The 27,717-nt window shown below is 42.3% G+C and overlaps 1 protein-coding gene across 2 annotated transcripts; it reads right to left on the reverse strand.

Moving 5' to 3' along the window:
- Positions 1 to 115: 115 nt before the first annotated feature.
- On the reverse strand, positions 116 to 27,612 carry ZC3H8 (zinc finger CCCH-type containing 8). 2 transcript variants are annotated; one of them, XM_043918795.1, is made up of 9 exons: positions 27,442 to 27,612; positions 22,610 to 22,706; positions 10,483 to 10,714; positions 9,126 to 9,256; positions 7,025 to 7,147; positions 6,409 to 6,520; positions 5,080 to 5,189; positions 4,116 to 4,165; positions 116 to 704 (listed from the first exon to the last, which is right to left on the reverse strand). In XM_043918795.1, exons 1-8 carry the CDS (start codon positions 27,519 to 27,521, stop codon positions 4,136 to 4,138), a joined length of 915 nt encoding a protein of 304 aa, XP_043774730.1. In that variant the 5' UTR covers positions 27,522 to 27,612; the 3' UTR covers positions 116 to 704; positions 4,116 to 4,135. The 2 variants fall into 2 exon arrangements, with proteins under 2 accessions (XP_043774730.1, XP_043774729.1); XM_043918794.1 differs by lacking the exon at positions 22,610 to 22,706 and having other exon boundaries at positions 10,483 to 10,709.
- Between the last annotated feature and the right edge of the window lie 105 nt (positions 27,613 to 27,717).

The following is a 27,717-nucleotide window of genomic DNA, read 5'->3' on the forward strand; positions in this document are numbered from 1 at the left end:
GGGGACATGCCGTGCCCCCTGAGCGAGGGCAGCAGAGCGCGAGAGGCTGTGAGGCAGCCAGGGAATGAAATGTCATCAGTGGAATTTCTATTTAAAAAAAAAAAAAAGAATGGTATAGCAAGAGACACTGTTCCATTTTATTTATAATAGTAGGAAACTGGAAACAACTTTTTTGTCCAACAACAGGAAATGGGTTTTAAAACATCATCAAACCATAATTTAAAACAAAACTATGAGCAACCATTAACAACATGTGAATGTGTTTAGTGACATGAAAAGAGCTGTGTATCTACCGTCTACTATCCGGAAGTCTTCTATGAGAAACCTGATGGTTTTCTCTCTTCAAACTCCTATACCTCTTCATCCATCCTTACTCAGTCTAACCTTGCTTCCTATTTTATTGAGAACATGCAATCACTCAGAAGAGACCTCTGCAAGCTACTACTGTAACATCTGTCCACCACCTGGCATCTCTGTCATATACACTCCTCTGTTTCAATGCCTGGAACCACCTTGGTGGAGACCAATCCTTCACTTTTTAGACACCATTCTATCCCTCTGCACTGTCCACAGAAGAGGTGCACTTCAATGTAATGACACAAGGGGGCGCTCTACACCAGGAATCTTGTAAACCACTCCAAATCAAGTCTTGAACAGTCTTCAACGGGCATAGACAGACACAAGCACTCTTCATCCATACGAAGCTACAGAAGAAAACACAAAAACCACATTAGCTGGGGATTTCCCTGGTGGTCCAGTGGTTAAGACCCTGCGCTTCCAATGCAGGGGGCACAGGTTTGATCCCTGGTTGGGGAACTAAGATCCCAATGTCACACAGTGTAGCCAAAAAGACCAAGACAAAAAAAAAAAAAAAAACAAACACACACATCAGCTGGTAAAAATGATCAACCTAGCCACACACCCGACCTCTAAAGCTATTAAAAAAAACTGAACTAAACTAACAAAGTAAAAGAGTCCAAAATCATCAAGATGCTCCTGAAGAACATTAGAAAAATTATCAAACCATGTGGTGTGGTGCTCAATCATGTTGGACTCATTGCCACTCCATGGACTGTAGCCCACCAGACTTCTCTGTAAATGGAATTTTCCAGCCAAGAATACTGGAGCAGGATGCCATTTCCTACTCCAGGGGATCCTCCCAACCAGCGATCAAGCCCACGTCTCTCCTCTCCTACACTGAGAACAGATTCTCTATCAAACTACAGCAAAATCCAGTAAAGCTCCAGTAATTAAAGCAGTAGAGTATTAGAGAAACAGACAAAAGGAGCAGACAGAGGTCCCAGAAATAGACCTCCATTTGAAGAAACTCAATATACAACATAGAGGCTATTACAAATCAGTGGGGAAAAGCAGTCTTTTCTGTTGAATGGTTCTGGGAGACTGGTTTTCTGTATGGGGAAAAAAGAAAATCAAGTCTTTATCACACCCTGTTAAAAAAAAAAATCAATTGGCCTTAATTCTTCCATTTTCCCTATACCCATAGCCACTCTCTTTTTCGTGAAATCAGTCCAATATACAAATACAGGCAAAAGAGATTAACAGCATTTCACCAAAGCTGAAGCTCAAAAGCTAGTAAGCATAAGAAAAGATGTACAACTTTATGAAAATAAAGCTACATGACACCATTTCTACATCCAGTAAATTGGTCAAAAATTTAAAATCCTGATAATTAAAGCATTGCTGAAGGTCAGTTCAGTTCAGTCGCTCAGTCATGTCTGACTCTTTGTGACCCCATGAACCACAGCACGCCAGGCCTCCCTGTCCATCACCAACTCCCAGAGTTCACCCAAACTCATGTCCACAGAGTCGGTGATGCCATCCAGCCATCTCATCCTGTCGTCCCCTCCTCCTCCTGCCCTCAATCTTTCCTAGCATCAGGATCTTTTCAAATGACTCAGCTCTTTGCATCAGGTGGCCAAAGTACTGGAGTTTCAGCTTCAGCATCAGTCCTTCCAAAAAGGACTGATCTCCTTCAGGACGGACTGGTTGGATCTCCTTGCAGTCCAAGGGACTCTCAAGAGTCTTCTCCAAAACCACAGTTCAAAAGCATCAATTCTTTGGCGCTCAGCTTTCTTCACAGTCCAACTCTCACATCCATACATTGCCACTGGAAAAACCATAGCCTTGACCAGACGGACCTTTGTTGGCAAAGTAATGTCTCTGCTTTTTAATATGCTATCTAGGTTGGTCATAACTTTTCTTCCAAGGAGTAAGTGTCTTTTCATTTCACGGCTGCAATCACCACCTGCGGTGATTCTGGAGCCCCGAAAGACAAAGTCTGTCACTGTTTCCACTGTTTCCCCATCTATTTCCCATGAAGTGAAGGGACCAGATGCCATGATCTTAGTTTTCTGAATGTTGAACTTTAAGCCAACTTTTTCACTCTCCTCTTTCACTTTCATCAAGAAGCTCTTTAGCTCTTCTTCACTCTCTGCCATAAGGGTGGTGTCATCTGCATATCTGAGGTTATTGATATTTCTCCTGGCAATCTTGATTCCAGTTTGTGCTTCTTCCAGCCCAGTGTTTCTCATGATGTACTCTGCATGTAAGTTAAATAAGCAGGGTGACAATATACAGCCTTGACGTACTCCTTTTCCTATCTGGACCCAGTGTGTTGTTCCATGTCCAGTTCTAACTGTTGCTTCCTGACCTGCGTACAAGTTTCTCAAGAGGCAGGTCAGGTGGTCTGGTATTCCCATCTCTTTCAGAATTTTCCACAGTTTATTGTGATCCACACAGTCAAAGGCTTTGGCATAGTCAATAAAGCAGAAACAGATGTTTTCCTGGTATGCTCTTGCTTTTTCGATGATCCATAGCATGTTGGCAATTTGATCTCTGGTTCTTCTGCCTTTTCTAAAACCAGCTTGAACAACTGGAAGTTTACGGTTCACATATTGCTGCAGCCTGGCTTGGAGAATTTTGAGCATTACTTTACTAGCGTGTGAGATGAGTGCAATTGTGCGGTAGTTTGAATATTCTTTGGCATTGCCTTTCTTTGGGATTGGAATGAAAACTGACCTTTTCCAGTCCTGTGGCCACTGCTGAGTTTTCCAAATGTGCTGGCATATTGAGTGCAGCACTTTCACAGCATCGTCTTTCAGGATTTGAAATAGCTCAACTGGAATTCCATCACCTCCACTAGCTTTGTTCGTAGTGATGCTTCCTAAGGCCCACCTGACTTCACATTCCAGGATGTCTGGCTCTAGGTGAGTGATCACACCATCGTGATTATCTGGATTGTGAAGATCTTTTCGGTACAGTTCTTCTGTGTATTCTTGCCACCTCCTCTTAATATCTTCTGCTTCTGTCAGGTTCATACCATTTCTGAAGGTGGAGCAATGGAATTTCTTTTACACAGTTGGTGGGAATAAAAACTGTAAGAGCTACTTTAGAAAAGACTGGCATTAACCTAAGTTTTTTTTTTAATTGGAGAAAAATTGCTTTACAATGTTGTATTGGTTTCTGCTGTACCACAATGTGAATCAGCCGAAAGTATACACAATTATCTTAAGTTTTAAGATGATACAACAATTCTACTTCCTGATTCATACTCAGGACAACTCACACACATTTCCATCAGAAGACAGGTAAAACAGTTATTTAGAGTTTGTATTTTAAAAATGAAAATAACCTCAATGTCCATCAACAGTAGAATGTCTAAATAAACTGTAATATACTCACAGAAAAAAATGCTATACAAGAGTACAAATGAATGACAGTTGCATGCATGTACATGAATGAATCTTAGAAGCATAATGAGTAAAAATAGCAAGTCACCAATAAATGTCTAATATGATACTGTTTAAAATAATATCCAAACCCAAGCATAATATTGTTAACCTTACACGTTTTGTAAATCTACAAAGAATAAAACAAGAGAATAAAAATACAAAAAGATAGTGACAAATCCAGAGTGGGAAGTAGATCCACAGTTACCCACATATATATCTACTTAGATGTATCAAATATTTTATAATTTTTTTAAGTGGGATAGGAGCGAGAAAAAGACTTCTATTTGAGAAAATATATGTTCCCCTGCCAATTCCTAGAGACATTTCAGAGGGGGAAAAAAAAGTGCTAAATTTTAATTTTACCTTTTTCATCTATTTTATTTTCACGATGACTTCCTTTCAGGATCCAAAATCTAATATAGAGGGAAAAAAATTCACACAATCATTTTCACATACTATCTAATTCAGGTACATCATCATACTCTGGTAATTTTCTTTTTTTCTTTTTGTAATTTTCTAAAGATTCCTACATCATTAATCCTGGCAATCACCTAATAATATTTACTAGAAGGGGAATTGGAAAATGACTTCTACATACATCATTTTTTCCTATATATGCTTCATGGTAATAAACCACCAAATATTTGGTATAATTTGTAATTCTAGGATAACTCTTCCTATTTCAAAACTGAAAGCATCCAGAAATGAGGACCTTTGACTTTTCAATATTTGCATATGCTCAAGGGAGTTTTTGCCGCAAGATTAAATAGTTTGGTTTCAAAAGAATCTTTTCTTTTCACTCACATTTCAATTTAATTTTGAAGAGATTTCCTCCAACTCACACATGGAAATGAAAGGACATAAATGACTATTATTTTTCATCTATCTTTTCTTACAATCTGAAAGAGCTTTTGAGTAAAACTTTGAAATAATCACTTGAGTATGCTTTGATGTAACTCTAAAATATTTATCAACCAATGATTCTTAACTTTCCTTCAAAGAGTATATCAGAAGTACTATTTCTCCTATTTGCTTTGTTTTCCATTGGTTGACTTAGCTACTAAGGTCGCTAAATACACTGAAGTTTTTAAGAACATTCCAATTTATACCAGCAACAAGTATAAATTTTCCTTTAAGCTACAAGGAAAAACATACAAATGAATAATAATTTTCTATACTGAAGTAAGTTGTTAAATTATCAGTCCTAATATAACCCATATGCTAACCCATGAAGCACTCTGCTTAAATAAATGTCTTTTTAAATTCCCACCCTTAGGTTCAAACGTATTCTTTAAAAAAGAAAAACAAAAATTAAAATTGTACTTACTTTAGCCAACAGCTCTTGTGTCTCATCAGTCAATGGAGCATGTGAAAACTTGCAATATTCTCCCTGATAACATTTTGCTCCTGTATGGTAAAACTTGCAAGGATATTCATGTAACTCAAATGTTAAGGAAGAAAAAAATTTTAATGCTGCTAAAATAGCTTATTATTAATCTAATAACTTTATTTTTCCTACATGAAGTTCTTTTCCACTAGTAGAAACATTAAATTCTCTATGTAAAATATGAGACGACAGGACTTCCCTGGTGGGCCAGTGGCTGAGACTCAGCACTCCCGATGCAGAGGTCCCAGGTTCGATCCCTGGTCAGGGAACTAGAGCCCACATGCTAAAGATCCCACGTGTTGCTACTAAGATCCAGGACAGCCAAATAAATTAATGAATTAGAAATAAAAAAATCCATTCTTAATAAAATAAAGTATGAGAAAATAAATTATTAACTGGGTTATAAGAAAATGAACTTTAGGATGATTATATACATGAAGTTTACTGGCTATCACAGGACAAATTTCTCCCTCATAATCATTCTTAAACTACAGGTATGTTTCACTGATAAGATGAAAGAGGTGCATTTTAAGTACTTTGAGAAATTTGACTATTTTTAAAGCATTCTTTTGAGGTAAGGGAATTAAAGTCAATAACAATGATGTGTCTTGCAAATCTGGATCCTTCATATATTAGGCTTGTTTAAAATGGGATCCATATATACAACTCTGATATTATTTTCCAGGAAAAATTTCTCAAGTTAGGGTTTGAGATTCCTTATATTGAATGTCTTAAAGGAAAACAACTTTTGTGGTAACCAAACATGCAGTTATCCTAAAATGCTATGTTCCATGTTTTCACAGTATGTCTGGACCAATTTATATTTATACTCAAGAGTTACTAAGGGTTACTCTTCAATTAAGGGACAATTAATCTCTGTACAGCACAGAGTATAACAGAAAAGAAGTACTCCCAAACTATGCGATTCCTGCCTCTTTTATGAAGTAGATTTCATAAATATAGATTCAATTCATGGATGTCACAGCAGAAATTCTGAGAAAGTTTTTCTGGGACCTAGAAAGAAAGGTCTCATGACCCTGTTACACTACCCAGTTAGAGAGGACGTACATTTGAGAGAACTTCTAAAGACTCTTTCTTGGGGCAGGGGGGTGGGGGAGGGAATCTGTGAACAATTTAATCACTTCAATACCAAGCTGAGCTTAGATAATATAATTTTGCCATGGTTAAAACATTGGTTTCATTCAAAATTTTACATTCATGTAAACATTTATGAAAAGTAAAGTTACTGTATCTTGTGATAAAGGATATTATGCAAATATAGGCAGTTTTCCCCTCTGGTACAATATCCTTGTACGTAAAACTTACACATTTCCTTTTTCTTCTCTATCTCTGCATCATGATCAAATTTACATTGATCTCCCTGGGCCAAAGGAAGAAACAAGGAAAAGCCATTTCTCACAGTTAAGCCATTATAATTCCTACTTAATTCTGAATAAGCAAATGATTCCAGAAGAAAACAAAGCCTTAGTTAGAAGCAGTATAGTCTGATTTTTAAAGAGCTATTGTAACCGCATTGTATTACATATATTGGCTTGCCATTTATCAAGTCCTTAGCATTTTTAACACAAAGCATTTAAAAAAAATTATCTATTTTCAGAGACATAAAACAAGGTACAAAAATTTCATGGTCTAAAGGTATTAAAATCATACACAGTCTGTTCTCTTATCACTGTGGAATTACATTACTACTTTCTTAAATACAAAAGAATATTTCAGTAAAATTTTCTACTTGAAACCTTTCCAGAAAGAAAACAGTTCTAAAATTATACAAGTATGCTTTTGGAGTGTCTAACAGAAACAGGAGCTAGTTTTAGAACGTTTTTGCTATACCTTACATCTTAATGTACTTTTGCTTACACTATACCTTAATACACTTCCTTTCAAGAAAATATTTACAAATTTGCTTTCCCTGGCGTTGCACCGTATGTTGGTTGATGAACCCCTGACTCATTCTCACAGGCTGCTGCTGCTCTTTAGGTTTCCCATTCTATGAAAACAAAAACAAAAAACTAAATGTGAGAAATAGGAGATTAAACATTTTATTCCATTGTACAAAATTATCTTAACCCACCTTTTAAAACACTAAAAAGTAATTCTTCTGAATTGCCCTTCAGGTAAGACCTGGATTTTTGCACATCATTTGAAACAAATGAATGAATGTCAGTTTCAGTATCATTCCATCACTGAACATTAGTGTTTGTGCAATCTGAATTTTTATTGTATCTTGACTGCATGCTAACCATGTCCGGCTCTTTGCGACCCCATGGACTGCAGCCCGCCAGGCTCCTCTGTCCATGGGACTCTCCAGGCAAGAGTACTGGAGTGGGCTGCCATTTCTTCCTCCACGGGGTCTTCCCCACCCAGGGACTGAACCTGAGTTTCCTGCAGCTCCTGAATTGGTAGGTGCGTTCTTTACCTACCAATTCTTTCTTACTGCACCACCTGAAGATTGTAATGTACATGCCCTCACTTAAAAAATTAAAAAATTTTTAAAAGGTAAGTTCCACTCATTGTGATAAACAGTGAAGTCTAAGAACAAGGCTCTTTAGAACACTGGGGACAAACCTCAAAATCAAAAGGTAAACCGAAAGTAGTATAATCTTTCATTTCAATGACAGGCTCACTAGGTGTGAGCTGAGTATACTGATGAGCTCAAATTAATACACATAATTAGAAACAGACCCTCAAAGATGATGATAAAGGTATGAAAACAAAAGGGGACTTTCATATAAAAACGAAAGGGGAATTTTATTTAGAAATAAACTTTCAGCATGTTAACTTGTGGTACAACTTACAGCACCTACGTGTGGTGTTCCTCCGTAAGGCCTTAGGAATTCCACAAGTACAAAGGGAGCTGACTGTATGCTTACGTGAGCTGCTCTGTAACAATGTCAAAACTCCACTCAGCACTATCAAAACCAGGTGCCTAACAAGTATGCCAGTTTTAACTCTCGGTTTTATTTGACCGTGTGGTTAAATTCTAACAAACATGTTTACAATGTGTTCCTCATGTAGAAGAGCTGTCAGTTATGGTGGAATAATCGCTTGGGTCAATCCAAACCAAAGGAAAGGGAACACCGCCTGAGTCCAGCCCTGCCTGGCCCTGGGTGACCACAGTTAGTCACCTAAACCCTATGGCTTCACACTCGTCTTTTGTAAAACAAATTTTATATAAATACATTTCAGTCTATAATACTTGGTGTTTCTAATATTTTACCAAGCTCTAACTCTTGTGTCCTGAACCAAGCTTCACAAATGGCTGCCATCCAGCTCAGAAGCCCTCAGAAAAGTAGAGTCCAAAGGAGTCACTTACTGCTCTACTGTGATTACATCTGCAGAACAAGAAGAACTTCTAGAGAGCAAAATAAAAACACCACAGGGGGTGGGGGGTCTGGTATCTGGTAGGGGGTGTCTCAAAAATATTCATTTTTAATTTCCAGGGGGAGTCAAAAACCAATAGACCAACGGCCTTTGGAATGCCCTCACAGCTATCTAGGGACGTTCCTGGCAGTCCAGTGGTTTGGGCTTCCCAGGTGGCGTAGTGGTAAAGAATCCACCTGCCAGTGTAGGAAACACACAAGATGTGGGTTCAGTCCCTGCGTTGGGAAGATTCCCTGGAGAAGGAAATGGCACCCAGCCCAGTATTTTTGCCTGGGAAATCCCATGGACAGAGGAGCCTGGCGGGCTGCAGTCCACGGGGTCGCAAAGAGCTGGACACGACTGAGCACACATGCACACGTGGCTATCTTCTCTTTTCCCTGCTTCCCACATCTGTTCTTCCACAGTCACAGACAGCACAGCGCTCAGAAATCAGGGGCTTGTGTGCATGTATTCAGGGGCGGCAGGTACGACACTAAGCCTTGAGTGTGAGGAAGGGAGCCTGACAGGGAGAAGGAAGCACGTGGGGACCCGCTGCGGGTGAGGCGACCCCACCAGGGCCTTCCGACACACGTGGACTCTCATACCTGGCCCTGTGTGCCACTGCTCCTCAGGGCAGCATCTCCTCTGTCTCCAGGGCCAGGCCCCTCTCGCTTCAGTTTCTTCCTTTTACCATTCTTGTGAGCAGCTTTAAGGTTTTTATTTTTTCGCTTAACAGCTAAAAACAACAACAACAAAAATTTAACTTAAAGACAATATAAAATGACACTAGCAATTTACTCTTAAGAGGGATATTCTATAATAATGCAGAAGTTCTCCACTATTCAAAAAGTAAAAACTGGGATGATGTGGACCTGTCTTTCCAGCAGCTATGGGATTAATATACTCTAGATCCCAAATTCATTCCTTGTGAAAATATATAAGGCATTGCCAGGAAAAAAAGCAAGATAATTAACAAAATCATTCTTGCGAGCCACCAGCCCAGATTCTTTTTAAGTGTTCAAAGTACGATGGATCTCATTAGGAATTGCTATAGTGCCACCATAGTAAAAGCTTCAAAGGACCTCATATATGGCTACCAGATTATTCACTGAAAACACTTTATATAGATTAAGTTGATCTATAGATCCATTTTAAATAGAAAAACATTTGAACAGGGAAAAAAAGGAGAGGATTAAGAATTTTACTTACAATTGTCCCTTATTGTCATATCTGTGGCTTAATTTTAGTAATCTAAAAGAATATATTCCTGGGGGACTTCCCTGGTGGTCCAGTGGTTAAGAGTCTGCCTTGCAATGTGGGGCACATGGGTCTGACCCTTGGTCATGGAACTAAGATCCCACATGCCACGAAGCAACTAACACTTGATGCAGCCAAACATAAATAAATAAAATAAATATTTATAAAAAGGAATATATTCCTGAGTTTAGTCTCATACACTATTATCCCAGTCTATTCTTCTTCAAAGGAAAGCAACCCGAGAAGGTATTTCCTGTCCTTCACATACTCTGAGGCCAGGGATCTAGCACTGCAAAGTTGTCGTGTCCTCTGCTTTTTTTTTTTCCTTTGAAAATTATTTATTTATTTGTATGGCCTTACAGGTCTTTGTTGTGCACAGGGGATTTTTAGGTGCCACATATAGGATCTAGTTCCCTGACCAAGGATCGAACCTGGGCACCCTGTATTGGGAGTTCAGAGTCTTAGCTACTGGACCACCAGGGGAGTCCCAAAGTGGTCATCCTTTGAAAACTCTGCTGCACTCTCCACTCCTCTTGCAAACTGAGCATTTGTACACCAAGTGACCAGCTCACATTTGGTGTCAAGATCCAAGAAAATCTGATCTTATCATGAGATAAAATGCAGACCCCACCCCCAATTCCATCCATGGACAACGATGACTACGCCTCCAGGTAACTTTAAATGTTCAAACAGTTTGACCCTTACCTTTCTGGGTCCCCTTTGCTGTCTCTTTCTTCACAGATGCTTCTGGACACAGTAAGGACTGAGTGACACTTGCCAACTCTTTAGCTTGTATGTACTGCTGAAGCTCCTTAGCGAAATTATCTTCTGGCTCCTGACTGCATATGTCATCATCACTATATGCATCATAGTCCTTACTTCTTGATTTCCTATGTTGCAAATTTTTTGGAGATGTAGAGCTTCCAGAGTGCCTAAACTAAGTAAAAATTAAATTTTCAAATTTAAAAACCTAGCATGATTTGAAACAATCTGGCCAAGAAGGAGAAATAAAGACTGTGAACTGATCGTTGTTGAAGTTGACTGATGGGAACACAAGAGTTTCATATGCTATTCTTTCTGCTTGTATGCATATGAAATTTTCTGGAATTAAAAAAAAAAACAAAACACATGCATCCATACTTAAAAGATGTTTTGAGGGAAGACTCAATCTGTTCACTGGGTGTACTTTACTAGATTGAAAGACTAAAGCCCCACAACTGAATTATTTGCTATTAAAGAACTACAGTATTATAGTCCACATTTTATTTCTCCTTTTGCATTGACTATCCTTTCACATGGTTTAATTCAGTAACTCGTCATCAAGTGCAAGTAAACTAAAATGGCCCAACTGGAAATCCACTACGCCAGCTACCAAAGTCTACTTCCTCCCGTTAACCCAGAACACTGGTGGCAGGGGATGCGGCAGCAATGATGACAAGAAACCACCAAGCAGCCCAAGCAGCAGACACCTTCCAGCACTCGGCGTAGAAACACTCCCAAGGACAGGTTACACGGGTGTCTATACTTGGAGACACCAGGGTTAATCAAGATTTATTATTACAACCGGTATGGATGATATGTTTCAATTAAACAGTTTATTTGTAAAAAGCCCAGTTGTCAAGTTCAGTTCAGTTGCTCAGTTGTGTCCGACTCTTTGCAACACCAAGGACTGCAGCACGCCAGGCTTTCCTGTCCATCACCAACTCCTGGAGCTTGCTCAAAACATGTCCATCGAGTCCGTGATGTCATCCAACAATCTCACCCTCTGTCATCCCCTTCTCCTTCTGCCTTCAATCCTGCCTAGCATCACCATCTTCTTCAATGAGTCAGCTCTGCATCAGGTGGCCAAAGTATTGGACTTTCAGCTTCAGAATCAGTCCTTCCAATGAACACCCAGGATGGATCTCCTCTAGGAAGGACTGGTTGGATCTTCTTGTGGTACAAGGGACTCTCAAGAGTCTTCTCCAACACCACAGTTTAAAAGAATCAATTCTTCGGCACTCAGCTTTCTTTATGCTCTAACTCTCACATCCATGCATGACTACTGGGAAGACCACAGCTTTGACTAGATGGACCTTTGTTGGCAAAGAAATGACTCTGTTTATTAATATGCTGTCTAGGTTTGTCATGATTTTTCTTCCAAGGAGCAAGTATCTTTTAATTCCGTGGCTGCAGTCACCATCTGCAGTGATTTTAGAGCCCAAGAAAATAGTCTCTGTTTCCATTGTTTCCCCATCTATTTGCCATGAGTGATGGGACCAGATGCCACGATCTTTGTTTTCTGAATGCTGAGTATTAAGCCAGCTTTTTCACTTTCACCAGGAGGCTATTTAGTTCCTCTTCTCTTTCTGCCATAAGGGTGGTGTCATCTGCATATCTGAGGTTATTGGCATTTCTCCCAGCAAACTTGATTCCAGCCTGTGTTTCACACAGCCCAGCATTTTGCATGATGTACTACTCTGCATATAAGTTAAATAAGCAGGGTGAAAACATATAGCCTTGACGTACTCCTCTCCCAATTTGGAACCACTCCGTTGTTCCACGTCTGGTTCTGTTGCTTCTTGACCTGCACAGGAGGCAGGTAAGGTGGTCTGGTATTCCCATCTCTTTTAAGAATTCTCCCCAGTTTATTGTGATCCACATGGTCAAAGGCTGTGGCATAGTAAATAAAGCAGAAATAGATGTTTTTCGGGAATTCTCCTGCGTTTTCTATGCTCCAATGGATGTTGGCAATTTGATATCTGGTTCCTCTGCCTTTTTTCAATCCAGCTTGAACATCTGGAAGTTCATAGTTCACGTACTGTTGAAGCCTGGCTTGGAGAATTTTGAGCATTACTTTACGAGCGTGTGAGATGAGTGCAACTGTGCGGTAGTTTGAACATTCTTTGGCATGGCCTTTCTTTGGGACTGGAATGAAAAATGACCTTTTCCAGTCCTGTGGCCACTGCTGAGTTTTCCAAATTTGCTGGCGTATTGAGTGCAGCACTTTCACAGAATCATCTTTTAGGATTTGAAATAGCTCAACTGGAATTCCATCACCTCCACTAGCTTTGTTCATAGTGATGCTTCCTAAGGCCTTCTTGACTTGGCATTCCAGGATGTGTGACTCTAGGTGAGTGATCACACCATCATGGTTATCTGGGTCATGAAGATCTTTTTTGTATAGTTCTTCTGTGTATTCTTGCCACCTCTTCTTCATATCTTATGCTTCTGTTAGGTCTATACTGTTTCTGATCTTTATTGTGCCCATCTTGACATGAAACGTTCCCTTGGTATCTCTAATTTTCTTGAAGAGATCTCTAGTCTTTCCCATTCTACTGATTTCCTCTATTTCTCTGCATTGATCACTGAGGAAGGCTTTCTTATCTCTCCTTGCCATTCTTTGGAACTCTGCATTCAGATGGGTGTATCTTTCCTTTTCTCCTTTGCCTTTTACTTTTCTTCTTTTCTCAGCTATTTGTAAGGTCTCAGGCAACCATTTTGCCTTTTTTTTTTGCATTTCTTCTTCTTGGAGATGGTCTTGATCACAGCCTCCTGTACAATGTCACAAACCTCCATCCATAGTTCTTCAGGCACTCTATCAAATCTAATCCCTTGAATCTATTATCATGTCCACTGTCTAATTGTAAGGGATTTGATTTAGGTCATACCTGAATGGTCTAGTGGTTTTCCCTACTTTCTTCAAGTCTGATTTTGCAATAAAGGAGTTCATGATCTGAGCCACCATCAGCTCCTGGTCTTGTTTTTGCTGACTGTATAGAGACTCTCTATCTTTGGCTGCAAAGAATATAATCAGTTTGATTTCAGTATTGACCATCTGGTGATGTCTGTGTGTAGAGTCTTCTCTTGTGTTGTTGGAAGAGGGTGTTTGCTATGACCAGTGCACTGTCTTGGCAAAACTCTGTTAGCCTTTGCCCTGCTTCATTTTGTACTCCAAGGCCAAACTTGCCTGTTACTCCAGGTATCTCTTGACTTCCTACTTTTGCATTCCAGTCCCCTATGATGAAAGGACATCTTTTTTGGATGTTAGTTCTAGAAGGTCTTGTAGGTGTTCATAAAACCATTGAACTTCAGCTTCTTTGGCATTAGTGGTTGGGGCATAGACTTGGATTACTGTGATATTGAATGGTTTGCCTTGGAAACTAACAGATCTCATTCTGTCATTTTTGAGATTGCAAGTTTATCACAATAAACTGGAAAATTCTGAAAGAGATGGGAATACCAGACCACCTGACCTGCCTCTTGAGAAATATGTATGCAGGTCAGGAAGCACCAGTTACAACTAGACATGGAACAACAGACTGGTTCCAAATAGGAAAAGGAGTTCATCAAGGCTGTATATTGTCACCCTGCTTATTTAACTTATATGCAGAGTACATCATGAGAAATGCTGGGCTGGAGGAAGCACAACGTGGAATCAAGATTGCCGGGAGAAATATCAACAATCTTAGATATGCAGATGACATCACCCTTATGGCAGAAAGTGAAGAAGAACTAAAGAACCTCTTGATGAAAGTGAAAGAGGAGAGTGAGAAAGTTGGCTTAAAACTCAACATTCATAAAACTAAGATCATGGCATCTGGTCTCATCACTTCATGGCAAACAGACGGGGAAACAGTGGCTGACTTTATTTTATTGGGCTCCAAAATCACTGCAGATAGTGACTGCAGCCATGAAATTAAAAGACACTTACTCCTTGGAAGAAAAGTTATGACCAACCTAGACAGCATATTAAAAAGCAGAGACATTACTCTGCCAACAAAGGTCCATCTAGTCAAGGCTATGGTTTTTCCAGTGGTCATGTATGGATGTGAGAGTTGGACTATAAAGTAAGCTGAGCAGAGAAGAATTGATGCTTTTGAACTGTGGTGTGGAGAAGACTCTTGAAAGACTTCAAGGAGATCCAACCAGTCCATCAAGTTTGTGTATACTGCGGGAGTTGGTGATGGACAGGGCAGCCTGGCGTGCTGCAGCCTACAGGGTCCCACAAAGCGTCGGGCACGACTGAGCGACTGTGCTGAACGCATTTTGGGCTCTTCTGTTGACTATGAGGGCTACTCCATTTCTTCTGAGGGATTCTTGCTCACAGTACTAGATATGATGGTCATCTGAATTAAACTCACCAATTCCTAAAATGTCAATACTCACTCTTGCCATCTCCTGTGTGACCACTTCCAATTTACCTTGATTTATGGACCTAATATTCCAGGTTCCTATGCAATATTTTCTTTAAAGCATCAGGTTTTACTTCCATCACCAGTCACATCCACAACTTCGTGTTGTTTTCACTTTGGCTCTGTCCCCTCATTCTTTCTGGAGTTATTTCTCCACTCTTCTCCAGTAGCATATTGGGCACCTACCGACCTGGGGAGTTCATCTTTCAGTGTCTTTTTTGCCTTTTCATACTGTTCATGGGGTTCTCAAGGCAAGAATACTGAAGTGGTTTGCCATTCCCTTCTCCAGTGGACCACATTCTATCAGACCTCTCCACCATGACCTTGGGTGGCCCTACACGGCATGGCTCATAGTTTCACTGAGTTAGACAAGGCTGTGATCCATGTGATCAGTTTGGTTAGTTTTCTGTGATTGTGGTTTTCATTTCTGTCTGCTCTCTGATGGATAAGGAAAAGAGGCTTGTGGAAGTTTCCTGATGGGAGAGACCGACTCTGGGGGAATCTGGGTCTTGTTCTGATGGGCAGGGCCATGCTCAGTTCGTCTTTAATCCAAATATCTGTTGATGGGTGGGGCTGTGAGGAGAACTAAATTTACCTTGGTTTCAGCCTTTCACATAATTTAGCAGGCTAAGAAAGTGAAGTCACTCAGTCATGTCTGACCCTTTGCGACCCTGTGGACTGTAGCCCAGCAGGCTCCTCCATCCATGGGATTCTCCAGGCAGGAATACTGGACTGGGTTACCATTTCCTTCTCCAGGGGATCTTCTTAACCCAGGGATTGAACCCAGGCCCCCCACATTGCAGGCAGATGCTTTACCCTCTGAGCCACCAGGGAAGCAGGCACAGGGAGAACCGAAAAGAGTCATTCAGCGAGCAACAGTGGACATGAAGTTTAGCACAACCATGGGGCTCCAGTCAGTGCATCTGAATCAAAGCATTGCAAGGACCCAGGTGAGCGCTGTCACATGTCCCCCACCTCACCCCACCCTCCAAGACCCACGGGCCTGCAGTCCCGAAGCAGCCCTTTTCTCTACAAGCAGCAACAGAAGTGACTTACTTGTGTTAAATGAAGAGAGGAGATGACTTGGTAACATTATAAAGCCAGGACAATCATCAGCTATGCCGCCTCATTATACATTAGGGAAAGTGAGAGTGCTCTTCACTCAGTCGCGTTCGACTCTCTGCCACCCCATGGACTGTAGCCCAATGTGCTCCTCTGTCCATGGGATTCTCCAGGCAAGAATACTGGAGTGGGTTGCCATGCCCTCCTCCAGGGGATCCTCCTGACCCAGGGATTGAACCAACGTCTCTTATGTATCTCTGGCATTCGCAGGTGCGTTCTTTACCATCTGAGCCACCAGGGAAGCCCATACATTAGAGAAGCATTTCTAATGGACATGATTCTTTTCAGAGGGCACTGAGATACACAACATATTAACACAAGGATTGCTTAAATATGTCCTCATGCAGCTGCTATAAACTCACTGCTCTGATGTCTGTTGTTCTGTATATAACTTAGAAACTGTAAGAACACAATATTACAACTTATCCCCGTTTCATAAGAAAGTCTGAAGTATTTTTCTCCTCTTTTAAGTAAAAGATTTTCTTGTGCTTGATTCAGAATGGTTTATAGAACTAGTATGGCCTCCTGAAATTCCACAGAAATAAAAGTATAGAAATGTAAAAATTAATAGTCTCAAAAGAGTGTGTGCATAGGGAGCGGGAAAATGAAGTACAATTCGTCAGGAAGGAATTAAGAAGGGTTCAACAAATTCCTGGCAAATTTTTGACAAACATAAAGCAAGGTATAATTTGGAGGTTGGGCTTAGGTTGCAGTGTGAGAAATAGGGCTATAAACAAGAATGAACTAAAATGCTACATTAAAAAAAAAAAGCTATTGTAACAAATTATCTCTGACCACCCCCTCTCAACCCAGAATATAATCAAACAAAAATTTACCCCATGCAAAAGAGAGGGTATTCTCTAAAGAAATTTATTAAAATGTCTGATAAGTGCCAAGTCTTCTTATATGAGTACTAAGAAATCACAGGGACTTTTACACATTATACTTACCGCAGATCTCAAAGTTATGTTTTATGTTCATCACTCTGTCAACATAATATTTAGACCTACAACACAATAATGAGACCTACTGCTGGATCTAATTATTTAGTACATGAACAAAGAATATATTACTCTTACCTCATTTCTTAATATTTTGATAACTGTGTTTCAATAGAATAAACTTCCATTATAACCCAACATATTTTATTTCATTCACTTAAAAATATTTTTCTGAGAAGGGGCCCAAGAGCTTTGCCAGACTGCCAAAGGGGATACATGGCAGATAAAGGGTTAAGAACGACTATGCTGCTGGAAGCCTACAGATGCGCACAGCCCACTCAGGTATCAAGCGCCCAATCAGGCTTCCCATTGAGAAGAAATGCCTATGGAGACTCACCAAGAGACCAGCAAAGGACTTTCATCGACTTTCCAGACCTTTCTTAATTCAAAGGACACAAAGAAAAACAAAAGCAGGGCTTCCCTGGTGGCTCAGTGGTGAAGACAGTGCCGGAGACACAGGCTGAATCCCTGATCCAGGAAGATCCTACGCGCTACAGAGCAACTAGGCCCGTAGCCACAACTGTCGACCTGTGCTCCAGAGCCCACGCTCTGAACAGAGGCCACTGCAGTGAGAAGTCTGAGAGCAAAGCAAATGAGATCGAGAGCAGAAAACAAAAAAGCAGGAAAAAGAAAACCAGGCCCAGAAGAAGAAATACAATTCCAGGAAAAGAAAAGAACACAAAATTTTTAAACAAATACACAAAGATATCAAGATGGTATTTTTTCTTTAAATGCTAGAAAGTTATAACAAGACAGCAGAACAAGAAAGAACCCTTGAATCATTAAATTATGACTCATGAAATGAAGATAAAGAGGAAGTTTCTTAGAATATAAAGATAAAAGACAAAGAATAAAAATAAAACACATTCCCTGTGTATGAAGGGTATGAATAGTCTCACCAAATACTTAAGCACAATGAATGAGAAGATTCATAGTCTCTAACAATACTGAGAATAAAGAGAAGAATCTAAAAGCTCCCAGAACAGGATGCTTACAAAATGACTAGAACCAGACTGGCAAGACGTCACACTGGCGACAAGGACAGCAGAAGAAAATGGGGCGAATAACCTCAAGCTTAATTCTATTTCAGCCAAAATACCTATCAGCTATGTGGATAAAGTCAGTATTTTCAGAAACGGTCACAAGAACTCAAAAGCTTTATCCCAGGCATTCCCTATATAACAGAGCATGCCAGCTAAATGAAAATAAGTTAGAAATCGTGCTTAAAAAAAAAAAGACGTAATTCACAAAAGCCTAATCAGACACCCAGCATTAAATCTAACAAAAGGTATATAATATATCTACAAAGAAATTTATAAAACACTGCTAAGACAATTAAAAAAGGACCTAAAGACTGGACAATCCAATACTCTAAAGATGCCAATTCTCTCCCAAATGATCTACAGTCTCAATGCATTCCCAAGTGAAAGTCCCACCAGGGTTTTCTGTGGAACTTGGTAAACTATTTCTAAACGTTATATGGAAATACGAAGGGCTGAGAACAGCCGAGACAGCTGAAGAAGAAAACAGTGTGCGACGACGTGCCTGCCTGACACCCAAACCATCATCACTGAGCTACACTGATCAATGCAAGGAGGCCTCGAGGGGAGGTGCAGACACATACACCAGCGGATGAGAACAGAGACTCTAGAAATGGATCCATCAGAACACAAGCACGTTTTTTTCCCAAACACTTGATTTTTGACAACAGTGACACTGAAGATTCATGGGGGGAAAAGAACCACCTTTTCCCCCAGTGAATGGTGTTGGAACAACTGGGTAGGATAATGGAAAAAAAAGTAATCCACAATCTGTCCCCTCTACCTCATAGTAAACACAAAAAAATTTTTTAAACACAAAAATTAATTGTGATTATAAACTTAAATGGAAAAGGAAAAACAACAAAACTTTTAGATCACACTGTATGGGAATATTTTTATTATCTCAGAAGACGTAAAAAAAAAAACACATAAAGCATTAACTATGAAGAAAAGATGAATAAACTTGAATACACTAAAATCATTTTAACCTGTTATCAAAAATTGCTATTAACTTGGGAAAAAAGCTACAATATGAGCTGATACTTGCAACACATAATCCACACAGGGCAGGGGGAAAAACAATCCCCTATATCCAGAATAAAGGAAAAAGAAAAAAAAGCAAAAAGACTTAAGCTGACACACAAAAAAGGGAAATCGAAATTGGACAAATATGAAAAGATGCTCCATCTTTTTTTTTTTTTTAAGATGCTCCATCTTAACAGTAATCAATAAAATGCAAACTAAATGACAATGAAGGTATCTCACCAGAGGGCAAAATTTAAGGAAGTGTGGAGATATCTGTGTAGAAATACAGACTCTCATATACCACCTTTGGCAATAAAAATCAGTAGAATGACTTTGGAATACAGCTTGGCATCATGGCAAAGGGAAAGATGCTCATCCTCTAAGACCCAGCGGTGCTACTCCAAGGTAATGCAGAGGCGAAGTACAGCAGGAGGCGACTGAGATGGAGCAGCGCCGGTCACAGCCTCCAAAGCTGGAAGTGAGGCCAAACGTCAGCAACCAGTATACTCCAATGATGGAGTGCTACGCAGTGAAGAAGATGAACAAATGCACACACCACTTGTGTGCACTATGCATATTCTGTAAGTATACATTATGCATACTATGAGTCTCAAAAATATAACGTTAAGAAAAAGGACACATACAACAAAAAGGACACATACAACACTATTCTATCAAGTGAAAAAACAGCCACAAGAAAACGGCACTCTTGAGGACAGCATTAGCAGGAAAACTGCAAAGAAGAAGCAAGTGATTAGTACACAAGTTGGGATAGGACTCATCTCTGGAAGGAAAAAAAGGAACACGACTGAGAAAAGGAGGCATGAGAAGCGCTGTGGGTAGAGCTTTCTTGGACTCAATGTTTACTTGAGTTCACTTTTTAATTAACTGTGATACACTTACATTTTATACACTTGTAAGGAAAGAGCCTGGCCTGAAGTAAGCCTAGTTACAACTAATCCAGGTGTCTACATTCTCACAGTATTGTTTCTGAGAAACTCCTTAAGATAACCATAGAAGTTTGTATCTGCCTGTATCCTGTATGGGGTTATATATGTAGTGGGGACCTTTAAGTGGCCTTATGTGATTAATACTAAAATTTTTTAAGTAATATGATTTACTTATTTTGGCTGTGCTGGGTCTTCACTGCTGTGCGCAGGCTCTCTCCAGCTGCGGCGCGTGAGGGTCATCTGCGGCGCCGGGGGGTCATCTGCGGCGCGTGGGGGTCATCTGCGCACGTGGGGGTCATCTGCGGGGCGTGGGGGTCATCTGCGGCGCGTGGGGGTCATCTGCAGCGCGTGGGGGTCATCTGCGGCGCGTGGGGGTCATCTGCGGCGCGTGGGGGTCATCTGCGGCGCGTGGGGGTCATCTGCAGCGCGTGGGGGTCATCTGCGGGGCGTGGGGGTCATCTGCGGCGCGTGGGGGTCATCTGCTGCGCGTGGGGGTCATCTGCGGCGCGTGGGGGTCATCTGCGGCGCGTGGGGGTCATCTGCGGGGCGTGGGGGTCATCTGCGGCGCGTGGGGGTCATCTGCGGCGCGTGGGGGTCATCTGCGGCGCGTGGGGGTCATCTGCGGCGCGTGGGGGTCATCTGCGGCACGTGGGGGTCATCTGCGCACGTGGGGGTCATCTGCGGGGCGTGGGGGTCATCTGCGGCGCGTGGGGGTCATCTGCGGCGCGTGGGGGTCATCTGCGGGGCGTGGGGGTCATCTGCGGCGCGTGGGGGTCATCTGCGCACGTGGGGGTCATCTGCGGCGCGTGGGGGTCATCTGCGGGGCGTGGGGGTCATCTGCGGCGCGTGGGGGTCATCTGCTGCGCGTGGGGGTCATCTGCGGCGCGTGGGGGTCATCTGCGGGGCGTGGGGGTCATCTGCGGCGCGTGGGGGTCATCTGCGGCGCGTGGGGGTCATCTGCGGCGCGTGAGGGTCATCTGCGGCGCCGGGGGGTCATCTGCGGCGCGTGTGGGTCATCTGCGGCGCGTGGGGGTCATCTGCGGCGCGTGGGGGTCATCTGCGGCACGTGCGCGTCTCACTGCAGCGGCTGGTGGCTTGTGGGCTCTAGCGCGTGGGTGCAGTAGTGGCGGTGCACAAAGAGGTGTTTTGCTTTTTTTGCTGTGCTGTGTCTTCGTTGCCACACAGGCCTTTCTCTAGTTTTAGGCTTCTCAGTGCAGTGGCTTCTCCTGTTGTGGAGCAGGGGCTCAGTAGCTGCAGCTCCCCGGCTCTACAGCACAGGCTCAGCGGCTGTGGAACACAGCCTTAGTTGCTCTGCAGCATATGGAATCTTCCTTGAGGAGGGATCGAACCTGTGTCCTCTGCCTTGGTGGGCGAATTCTTATCCATTGCACCACCAAGGAAGTCCAAAAAAAAATTTTTTTTTAAGTAGTGAAAAGGTCTGGGAAATTCAAGCTATCATTTCTCAGTTTCAATTAGGGCTCTTGTCTACAGCAGCCATATATGCCCCAAAGGGCAAAAGAAGTTATGTACTTGGGTAGCTGAGAGGCTTTCTGAGATGAAAATGCTGAACTTTCAGCCCTGTATCCTTATATAAAGCTGAGTATAACAGTATCATATTAAAGGCCATGTGTGTCTTGCAGATCTCACCGCCAATTTGAACTCATTCTTTTGTAGTGTGTTAAAGTTCACAGTAACAAAAGTTCCAAAAGAGAAAAAGCAAGAGAGAAGCAGATATTGGCTTTGCTGTGGGTTGGCTGTGTCCTCCCCAAATTGAAGTCCTAACCGCCCAGTACCTTAGAACATGACCACATTTGGAAATAGGGTCATTATATGTATAATTAAAGATGAGGTCATTAGGATAGGCTTTAATCCAATATGTCTTGTGTCTTTATAAAAGAGGGGAATTTAGACATAGACCTATTCACACAGGGAGAAAGCCTTTCGGAGCATGAAGGTAAAAATCAAGATGATGCTTCTGGAAGCCAAGCCAAGGGGGACCAAAGACTACCAGCAAGCCAACCAGAAGCTAGGGGAGAGGCACGGAACCAACTCTTCCTCACAGCCTTATGAAGGAACCAACCCTCCTAACAGCTTGGTCTTGGACTTCCAACCTCAAGAACCATAAGACAATAAATTTCTGTTGTTTAAGTCACCACTCAGTATGTGGTACTTTGTTATGGCAGTCCTAGCAAACTAATACAATTTTTAAGCTGTAAGTCACTAAGGCTAGCTAAGGTAGCAGATCAAAACTTTAATTTGAAAAGAAAGAAGCTTTTGAAATTGTTTACAACCACTTCAGAGATACAGAAAACAAAAGTAAAAGCAATGCACTAAAATCAGTTCATGTTAAATGACAAAAAAGTTCTTAAATGATTAATTCTTTAAAAAGTGTAACCAGTTTCCCTTTGATATAAGTAACCTTGTCTCAAATGCTGACTAAAATGAGACAAACAGAATCTCTGATTAATTTCTCACACCCTTTCCTGTCTGTTTTTTTCAATACACCAACTTAGTCTTACTTTTTTGGGAATTTGCTCACATTCCAGTTTTACTTTCCATTTTATTTTCTCTTCTTGTGTTTCTTCAATTTCTGTATCATCTATTTCACCACTGATTCTATAGCAAAAATACCAAATAACACAAAAGGGTTTTCAACCTGAAAAGGGCTCATACCACAGCATTAACATCCACTGCTTTGGTTTACCTTCAACCTGCCCTCAAAGAAATTCCAAAATCAGATTCTACTCCAAATATTTCAGGGCAATGTACAATATTATGATAAGCAGTAAATGTCAACATACGTTTATGAGTAAACTGCAAAGCTTAAACTTTAAATTACATAACCTTAATAGTCAACTATTAGCAGCTAAATAAATCATCTATTCTTTCAAAAAATACTGAGAATCCACCATATACCAGGCTCTGGGTCTTAAATCCTGGGATATAACAATGAAAAAGACCTTGTTCCCAAGGTCTGAGAACTTTCTGAGAACTTTCTATCTACTTGGGAGAAAGAAAGAAAGACCTTTCGATATGGGGTGATAATAACTGGTGTATACAATGGAATATTACTCAGCCATTAAAAAGAATACATTTGAATCAGTTCTAATGAGATGGATGAAACTGGAGCCCATTATACAGAGTGAAGTAAGCCAGAAAGATAAAGACCAATACAGTATACTAATGCATATATATGGAATTTAAAAAGATGGTAATGATAACCCTATATGCAGGACAGAAAAAAAGACACAGATGTATAGAACAGACTTTTGGACTCTAGGAGAAGGCGAGGGTGGGATGATCTGAGAGAATTGCATTGAAACATGTATATTATCAAGTGTGAAACAGATTGCCAGCCGAGGTTGGATGCATGAGACAAGTGCTCGGGCCTGGTGCACTGGGAAGACCCAGAGGGATCAGGTGGAGAGGGAGGTGGGAGGGGGGATCAGGATGGGGAACACATGTAAATCCATGGCTGATTCATGTCAATGTATGGCAAAAACCACTACAATATTGTAAAGTAATTAGCCTCCAACTAATAAAAATAAATGGAAAAAAAAAAGAACTGGTGTATATATGAGGAACATTTTTAAACCTAAGATATGGGGACCGACTGAGAAGGCAATGGCACCCCACTCCAGTACTCTTGCCTGGAAAATCCCATGGAGGAGCCTGGTAGGCTGCGGTTCATGGGGTTGCTAACAATCATATACAACTGAGCGACTTCACTTTCACTTTTCACTTTCATGCATTGGAGAAGGAAATGGCAACCCACTCCAGTGTTTTTGCCTGGAGAATCCCAGGGATGGCAGAGCCTAATGGGCTGCCATCTATAGGGTCACACAGAGTCAGACATGACTGAAGTGACTTAGCATGGGGACCAAAGGTTTTCTGAACCTAAAAGATATGTAAGAATTGAAAACAAAGAAGAATGTCAGGGAGAAGAATATTTCAGGTAGAATTCAGGGTACCTTCTGAGGTCAGAAGAGAGCCAAACTTATATTCAAGCGAGAAGATCAAAAAGGAATGTTGTTGGGACTTCCCCAGCGGTCTGGTGGTTAAGACTCTGCTTTCAATGCAGTTGGATCCCTGGCTGGGGAACTATGATCCCATATGCTGTATGGCATGGCTAAGAATATATTTTTTAAAAAAAGAAAGAAAAGTTGTTCTCAGGGTCACTAGAACTGAGAAGATGAACAAGCAGAGACCGTCTTAGATGACTACTAGAGGATATTCCAACAAAACTAAAAACAAACCTAAGAAAGATGAAAATGGGAACTATAAGAAACAAAGAGGCCAATAAAATATACAGGTAAACCTAAATAATGGTAGATGCTGTAGACACAGAGTGGAGAAGGGAATGGCAACCCACTCCAGTATTCTTGCCTGGAGAACTCCATGGACAGAGGAAGACTAGTGGGCTACAGTCCATGGGGTTGCAAGGAATCAGACATGACTAAGCGATTAACACACACATAGACACAGGGGGCTGAAGCCAAGTAGTGACCATGTGATAAAAGCTTAAGGTCTGAGTTACAAGGGCAAAGACTAGACAATTTCAAAAGAACATGCTGCAAGTAGAAAGTACTGCCAGCACAGAACTGGGAATAGTGACTCTGCACTTCTTTCAGAGTTACAGGAGGAGCTGGGACGTTAGTTTCATCCAGTCCAACAGTTACTACACTCATCTGTCCTGCGTCACATCCATCACATGAGGGCCCAAGGCCATTGTTACGAGAGCCAACAAACCAAATGCTGTGGACTAGCACTGGTGTAGTTTCTAGTCATGAACTGTCTTTTTTAGGAAGCAAACTCTCCTTAGGCAAAGCATCTGACGCGCTTTATGCCTACTCTGTGCCGGCTGCTGTTTCATGCACATTAGACACACCACAACAGCCCTCCACATACATACTACTGTTAAAAAGCCCATTTTACAGGTAAGAAAACTGAATACGGAATGTTTACAAAACATATCAGAAATCTAGCAGAGCAGAACTGAGATTTGAGTTCAGGCAGGCAGAACCAACTTCCTATTCAAAACGTCTACTAGGGACTTTCCTGGCAGTCCAGTGGTTAAGACTTCACACTGCCTCTGTGGGGGGCACGGGTTCCATCCCTGGTCTGGTCAAGGAATTCAGATCTTGAATGTCACTTGGCCAAAAGAAAAAAGAAGAGGCAATTAAAATACTTACTAGGAGTAGCAGTGTTAGTCACTCAGTCAGGCCCGACTCTTTACGACCCCATGGATTGTAGCTCACCAGGCTCCTCTGTCTACGGGATTCTCCAGGCAAAAATACTGGAGTGGGTAGCCATTCCCTTCTCCAGGGGATCTTCCTGCCCCAGGGACTGAACACGGGTTTCCTGCATTGCAGGCAGATTTTTTACCATGTGAGCCACCAGGGAAGCCCGAAGTATCTACTAGACAAAATCTTATATCCAAAATTGAACTCTTGATACAATCCCCCTGCAATCTTAAAACAGCAACTCTAACCTAATGATACAAACCATAAATCTTGAAGTCGACCTTAATTCCTCTCTCATATTCCCCATCCAGTCTTCAAAATACATCCTTACCTGATCACTTTAAAAAAAAAAATCTAGCCATGTGCCCTTTATTGAGCTTCGCCCCAACTGCTCAGTAGTAAAGAATTCACCTGACAATGCAGGAGACCCCGGGTTCAATCCCTGTGTCAAGGAAGATCCTGGAGAAGGAAGTGGCAACCCACTCCAGTATTCTTACCTGGAAAATTCCATGGACAGCGGAGCCTGGCGGGCTACAGTCCATGGGGTTTCAAAGAGTTGGACATAACTGAGCGACTTTAAAAATTTTTTTATTTATTTTTAATTATTTTTGGCTTTGCTGGGTCTTCCTTGCTACAGCATATGCTTTCTCTAGTTTTGGAGCTCCGGGATCTCACTGCAGTGACTTCTCCGGCTGCGGAGCATGGGCTGAAGGACACAAAGGCTTCAGTAATTGTGGTGCACAGATAGTTGCTCTGGGGCATGTGGGATCTTCCTTGACCAGGGATTGAACCGGTTTCCCACACATTACAAGGCAGACTCCTAACCACTGGATCACCAGAGACGCCCCAGACCTGACCACTTCTTGCTACGAACTCTAGGATCCCAGCTACTCCTGGCCACTGCAGTCTACTCTCAACAACCAGATGGTCCTGCTAATGTGTAGGTCTCAGCTAAAAACCCTCCTATACTTACCTCTCACCTCACTCAAGGTAAAAGCCAAAGTTCTCACCATGGTAACTGCAAGTCCCTACACAATCTGTCCCTCCCCATCCGCCCTCCATTCCAATACCTCTCAGGTTCTTCTCTTCCAGTCCCACCTTTCTTCCTCACCACTGCAGCTGTCATTCTGGCCACTCTGCTTCCATCACAGCAAGCCTACTCCAGCTCAGGACCTTTACATGAATACTCTTCCCACTATATGATCAACCTCTCTCGCCTCCTTCCTGCCCCTACTCAAATATTCCTCATCAATGTTATTAGTAAACATTCCTTAACTACCTTCTTTAAAAGACCTACATCTTCCCTACCATCTCATCCTCCCTTACCCACTACCCAGCTTTCACTTTCTTCATGGCAGTCTCTACCTCTTTAAACATAAAGGAAATAATACACCCCAATGGAGTTCGCTGCTTTATTTTGGTCTTTAGGCTTTTTCGGGCTTCCCTGGTAGCTCAGATGTTAAAGCGTCTGCCTGCAGTGCGGGAGACCCAGGTTCGATCCTTGGGTTGGGAAGATCACCTGGAGAAGGAAATGGCAACCCACTCCAGTACTCTTGCCTGGAAAACTCCATGAACTGAGGAGCCTGGTGGGCTACAGTCCATGGGGTCGCAAAGAGTCGGACACGACTGAGCAACTTCACTTCACTTAGGCTTTTTCAATGACTACTCGCTGTTTATCCTTCACGACTCATTTTTTTCTACCGAAGAACGCCCAGCACGTGTAGTGAGAACCACAAATGATCTCTGTCCCTCCGGGAGCTGACGGTCTGGAAGGCTACTGGGACCGCAGGCGGGCTCCCTCCCAGCCAGAGAGACCTGGGCGCGAAGAAAGGGGAGCATCCTGAACCTCCCCCGCCCCCACCCCGCTCGCCGCCTGAACCCCGCCGCTCCCCGGGCCCAGGTTCCCCGCGCCTCTGGCCGCGGCGGTCTGCGAATCGGGACCCAACCCCGGCTTTAACTCCTGCCCCCGAACGACCTCTGGGCGCCGGGTCGACCCACGCGCTCCACGCCGGACCTCACGGCGCCGCCCCCGCGGACTCCCGGAGCAACTAAGAGGCGGAACCCGGCTGCAGCCCCTGCGTTCAAAGCATGAAAAGACTAGACGTCACCTTTGGTCAGAATCCGTGGCGGACTTCTTGCCAAGAGCCGGGTTTGGGGGTTTGGAGAAAAGATTCTCAAAGTCCATCATTCTCTTCGGCGCCGGCGCAGGGGAGCTACAAAGAAACAAGCCCGGCGCGAGGAGGTCCCACACCACGCTGCTCGCCGCCCGTAGGTCACACCGCGCATGCGCCGTTCAATCTCGCGCTGCGCAAGCCGGCCCTCCCCGCCCCCGCCGCTCTGCGCAGGCGCTGTGCTCATTCTGTTCAGTTACCTGTACTAACAGT

This window comes from Cervus elaphus, chromosome 11 (assembly GCF_910594005.1).
Source record: "Cervus elaphus chromosome 11, mCerEla1.1, whole genome shotgun sequence".
Lineage (NCBI taxonomy): Eukaryota > Metazoa > Chordata > Mammalia > Artiodactyla > Cervidae > Cervus > Cervus elaphus.